The following is a 5,802-nucleotide window of genomic DNA, read 5'->3' on the forward strand; positions in this document are numbered from 1 at the left end:
AAATTTATGATTTTAATTTAATTTAATTTATAATTAATTAATTTATTTGATTTATTTATTTAAATTAATTAATTTAATTTATTTGTAATTTTTAATTAATAAATTAATGAACTTATGATTTAATTTAATTTAATTTATAATTTTTATTTAATATTTAATTAACTTATGACTTTTAATTTAATTATAGTCATTTGTATTTTTTAACTTATCAAATATATTTATTTTCAAAAGAAATATATATAATTTAATTATTAAATAAAATATTTAATTATTTTAAAAAGTCAAACATGCAATATTAATTATTCAATGATTAATAGCTCAATCTTCAAGAGAAAAAAAACAGGTTTGATATTTCAAACCTGCTCTTAAAATAAAAACCTCAAAGCTTATGTCTTCATTCATTAGAGCTTTTTTGTTTAGCTTTTTTAATTTTACAAACCTTTTAAAAAGCTTGCATTGGAGATGCTCTTAGATTTTTTCATAAATGGTACCAATTTGATTTTATATATATATATATATATATATATATATATATATTTGCTGGCTAGCTCTGGCTCCTCCTCTCCAAAAAGCTAGATCAACTTCCAAACTCATGATATCCAATAACCTGAGAGATAACACGGGTTAAGACTTAGGTATGCTCTATCAGCATAATCCCTCCAACGCTCAAGTCAGTTATCAACAAAAGAGGAAACGGTAGAAGTAGAAGGGGAGAAGAAGAAGAGAGTTTAGTGGAGAAGAGTTGTCTTTGCTTGCGAGAATAAGAAAACTATGGTACCTCTGACTTATCCCCTCAAGTGTTTATATAGTTATCAAAAATGCATCTCCACATCATATGCCTCGCATTTCCCTACTTTTCCTTGTATGAGTCAGCGAAGGTAGTACCTCTGACAATCGTTAGTTGCTTCCCCATTCATTGATCGCTATTTCCCCACTTTTCCTCGTATGAGTCAGCATAGGTAGTGCCTCTGACAACCGTTAGTTGCTTCCCCATTCATTGATCACCATGTATTGGGAGGAAGACATCTAAGAGATTAGATCTGACATCGACTATCTACTTTTCTATTCATTGATTGACACGTATTGGAAGAAAGACATCGAGAAGACAAGATCTTACAACCGTTATTTGCCTTTTCATTCATTGATCTACACGCATTGAAAGAAATACATCTAGGAGAACAAATCTGATATCCACTACTCCACCCACACAAAAGATGTCATGTGTGCCTAACAAGAGGCTTCAAAGTCAGTACTCGGTGGAAGCTGGTTCTTGTGCATGGTGAAAACTGGTTCTTGTGTCCTATGGAAATTGGTTTTGGTGCACCGTAGAAGTTGGTTCTTGTTGTTGGTTGAAAGTTGATTCTGGTGCTCGATGAAAGCTGATAAACCGGTCACTGAGATTGAATGCTTATGAAATAACTCGGATACCATCCTTTCGAGTAATATATCTAATATCATCGGCCAAAGGGAAAATGCCATGGATGATAGGCTGGCGAGAGTGACCATTCTGATGTTGCCACTTCTCCTTCTACAGAGTTTTAGCCAGGTGATTATCTCTAAATTCTGAATATCTTATCTTCACAATTATTGAGTTCTTTTTTGTTTTTCTTCGTCCCATCTTCTTTCTTTGTTCTGTATTAGGTTTAATTTCTGATTCTTCTACGGGAAAGAAAAAGACAAAACCATGCATGGAATTTAGAATCCTAATTAACATGTTCCAGGAATCGAGCAGGATTTGTACAATTATAAGATATATCGACGATCATTCAGCAAGAGTAATCTGACATTCCAAAATAGCAATTCGAAGAAGCTTGCAGATCCGAGTTATTCACCGGAGAAGCAGCTGCGGCGACGCGCGCCGATGGTTCCTTGGGCTCATCGGTGGCCGGGTGCCGGATTTCCGTCAGCATTGCGACAACGTCTTTCATCGTCGGCCGGTCGTCGGCCCGCGGACTGACGCACATAGCGGCGATCGCGAGCGCCTGCTGCATTTCCTGCCTCTGGTAGTCCGGCCGGCCGCGCAGCCTCGAGTCGAGCATGTCGGCCGGGTCGCCCTTGCGGCTCAGGTGGTCGCGCACCCACTGAACCAGATGCGTTCCGCCGGGCAGCGCCGCCTCCAGCGGATGCATTCCCGTTAAAACCTCCAGCAACACCACGCCGTAGCTGTAGACGTCGCTCTTCTCTGTTATCCGGTGCATGGAAGCGTACTCTGATCAAGAAGAACCAAATTGAAACAGCAGAAGCTGAAATTGATCGAAATCTCCGGCGGGAAAACAGAGCAGTCATTCACCTGGAGCGATGTATCCGTAGGAGCCGGCGATCTGAGGAGAAGCCATGGAGTCCGACTTGCGTCTTCCATTCAGAACTCTGGCCAAGCCGAAGTCCGCCAGATACGGTTCGAATCTCGATCCCAAGAGCACGTTCATGGCCTTGACGTCGCCGTGCAAAATTGGCGGCGCGCAATCGTGGTGGAGGTAGGCGATGGCATGTGCCAGGCCGAGCGCGATCTCATACCTCGAGTCCCACTCCACCGTCGCCTTCCCGCTCCGGTGAAGCAATCCGCTCAGGCTTCCGTTGGGTAAATAGTCGTAGAATAAGAGCTTGGTGCTCTGGTTCGCCCCCCATCCGAGCAGGCGCACGATGTTCCGGTGCCTTATCGTGCTCAGGGCGGCGATCTCGTTGCGGAACGCTCCGGTCTCCGACGACGACCACATCTTCTTGACAGCTAGCGAGTTGCCGTTGGGGATTCCGACCTTGAAGACCACGCCGGAGCTCCCCGTTCCGATCACGTTCGCTGAGGTGAGGCCGCGGACCACTTCCTCCGCCGAGAAGTCGAGCTTTTGGTAGAGAGTTATCTCCAGCGCGTCGGCGGCGTCTCTGTCGGGCGGGATGCGCGCGCGCACGAGCACATAGACGGCTGTCAGCAGCGACACAGCGATGACGCCGAGGAGGACCGACATGGCGAGTTTCAGAGCAGAGATCGAGGCTCTGCCCCGCGGCCGGCCCTCCGCCGTTAGGCCGTCGGCGATGGACAGTCCGCGGTTGCCTTCGAGGTCGGAGAGCGGGAGCTTTCGGAAGAAAGGCGTGTCGGGCAACTCGCCGGAGAAATCGTTATAGGAGGCGTTCAGGGTAACGAGATTCTGGAGCGCGGCGAGTGTGGTGAGGCCGCCGGAGAGAGAGTTGTGGGATATGTCTAGACAGCCAAGCTTCCCGAGCGCAGATAATTGAGTCGGAATCTCGCCGGAGAGACGGTTGCAACTAACGTTAAGAGCAATAGCAAGCGCCGAAAGCTCGCCGAACTCGCCTGGTATCCCGCCGGAGAATGAGTTATCGCCGAGGTCGAGAAGTTGTAGCTTGCTGCACGAACCAAGCTCCGACGGGATAAAACCAGAGAGTTGATTCCTGCCCACATTGAGCTTCGTCAGCTCCGGTAACAACCCAACACTGGGGCTCAATGCTCCAGTGAGCCGGTTGTCGGAGACGTCTATAACTTGTAGGGTCTTCGGAAGGGACTCCGGTAAGCCTCCGGCGAGAGCATTAGAGTGGAGGTCGAGGAACTCGAGGGAATCACAACCAGATATCCCCGTTGGGATCGGACCTCCGAACATATTGTTGCTCATGTCAAGAAATCTAAGGCTCTTCAAATGTCCAATCTCCGGTGGAATTGAGCCGGCGAGCCTGTTTCCGTTCAACCGGAGCCGCAAAAGGTTTGTGCAGTTGCCGATTTCCGGCGGCACTATTCCGGACAATTCATTGGAAAGGAGAAGCAACTTGGTGAGGTTCTGCAACCCAAACAGCTCCTTCGGAATCGGCCCTGTCAAGTTGTTTTGAGACAGATCGACAGCTTGCAAACTCCGGCATTGAGCTAAACTCGCCGGAATGCTCCCCGTCAACCTGTTCTGCCAAGCATAAAACAGAGTGAGGTTCTCCATTCTCGAGAAGTCGACTTGGATCTCGCCGGAGAGTTCGTTGTCGTCGAGCTGGAGGTCGGCGAGCGCGGCACAGTTGGAGATCTCCTTGGGTACCGCTCCGGTGAGCTGATTGGTACTCAGCTGAAGCTGCTCGAGATTGATCAACTTCCCGACGCTCTGCGGAATATCTCCGGTGAGAAAGTTCATGGACAGGTCGACGAGGGCTAACCGTGTGCACCGGCCGAGCTCCGACGGGATTGAGCCCGCCAAATTGTTCTGCCATAAGAGCAAGCTCCGAAGGCCGGGGAGGTTGCCGAGTTGTGGAGGAATCGGACCTGACAGCGAATTCTGGTACAGATACAGATCGGTCAGCTCAGTGCAGTTGCCAATCTCTTCCGGCATCGATCCGGCGAGAAAAGAAGTATAGATAGCGATCGTCTGCAGCTTCTTCAGCAGCCCAATTGTGGAAGGAATCTTCCCTGATATGCCGGTTTCAGCCAGACCCAACATGACCAAATTGCTGCAGTTTCCGATCTCCGGCGGCAGCGGGCCTTTGAGGTCCTTGTTCCCGCCGGCCCGGAAAACCTCCAGCTTCAGCAACTCCCCGATGCTCGCAGGGATCTCCCCGCTCAAGAAGTTATCGTAGAGAGTCAAGTACTGGAGCCCGGAGAGGTTCCCGACGCCGACGGGAATGGCACCTCGAAGCGAGTTCGAGTCCAGCGCGAGCGACCGGAGCTTGCTCAGCCTGCACAACTCGGCCGGGATCTCGCCGGTGAGCTGGTTCCCGCTGAGGTCGAGGACGGCGAGCTCGAGGTAGTCCCCGAACCGCGTCGGAATCGTGCCGGTGAGGTTGGCGGCGGAGAGAACTAGCGCGCTGAGCGATGTGAGAAGGTGGAAATTGGAAGGCAAGGGGCCGCGGAGATCGACGGACCTGAAGACGAGACTGACGACCTCCATTTGCGAGTTGCAGGTGACTCCGACCCAGCTGCATGGATTGGGATGGGAAGGGTTCCAGGACGAGAGCAGGTCGGTGGAGGAGGTGAGCCTCTGCTTCCACGCGAGCAGCGCCTGGCCCTGCTCGTCGACGCAGAGGCAGCGGTGGAAGAAGGAGGCTGCGGCGAGGAGAAGAAGAATTAAAGAGGTGGAAGAGAAGGAGGTGGTGTAGAGGTTTGAAGGCAAGGACATGTTGTTGGGATTGGAGAGGGGAAGAAGATGAAGGCGGAGTGTGTTGGGATTGGAGAGGGGAGGGGAATCCCATGTTTTTGTTTATAGCATGAAAGCAAGAGATCTGGATCCAAATGAACATGTCTAGCTTACAAATTTTTATGTCATTTTCCTAGTTCACCCATGGGCGGGGCCACGTTGTTAGCTAGCTTGGGGCTAACAACGATGGAAAGTTAGGGGGCGTTTGTTACGTGCGTTTTTTATTTTCATTTTCTGAAAAACGTATATTTTTTGAAAAACGGTGTTTGGTTTATGTTTTTTACGTGCATTTTCTAAAAAATTGACTATCGTTTTATAGAAAAACAGAGAATGACAAAAAGTCATTTTTTGTTTTCTAGAAAACGCACGTTTTCCAAAAAATGAAAATGAAAACGATGCAAACAAAACGCACCCTAGATTTTCTTAAAAGAGAAAAAAAAATGAGAAAAATAGAAGGCTAGGCCAGGTGATATCAGTGACGTCTATACTAGTAGCCCACAATCCGATTAGATCACTCGGACGGACTCCATCAATGCTCATGGGATAAATTTTATGAGTGACTCCTAACATAGTTGTCCAACCGTCCTAATAGTTCGAGCACTATAGGTATAATGTTGCCTTGTATGAAAATCAATCCCTAGATACATAGGTAAACCATCGAGAGTGTAATGGTGATGTAAAAAAGATA

At 47.9% G+C, this 5,802-nt stretch overlaps 1 protein-coding gene across 1 annotated transcript; it reads right to left on the reverse strand.

The window, feature by feature from the left end:
* Positions 1–1,691: 1,691 nt before the first annotated feature.
* On the reverse strand, positions 1,692–5,170 carry LOC122032632 (LRR receptor-like serine/threonine-protein kinase RGI3). The gene is made up of 2 exons (XM_042591947.1): positions 2,291–5,170; positions 1,692–2,209 (listed from the first exon to the last, which is right to left on the reverse strand). The coding sequence occupies exons 1-2, from the start codon at positions 5,094–5,096 to the stop codon at positions 1,767–1,769; spliced, it is 3,249 nt and encodes a 1,082-aa protein (XP_042447881.1). The 5' UTR covers positions 5,097–5,170; the 3' UTR covers positions 1,692–1,766.
* Positions 5,171–5,802: the final 632 nt, after the last annotated feature.

The sequence above is a fragment of the Zingiber officinale genome, chromosome 11A (assembly GCF_018446385.1).
Source record: "Zingiber officinale cultivar Zhangliang chromosome 11A, Zo_v1.1, whole genome shotgun sequence".
Lineage (NCBI taxonomy): Eukaryota > Viridiplantae > Streptophyta > Magnoliopsida > Zingiberales > Zingiberaceae > Zingiber > Zingiber officinale.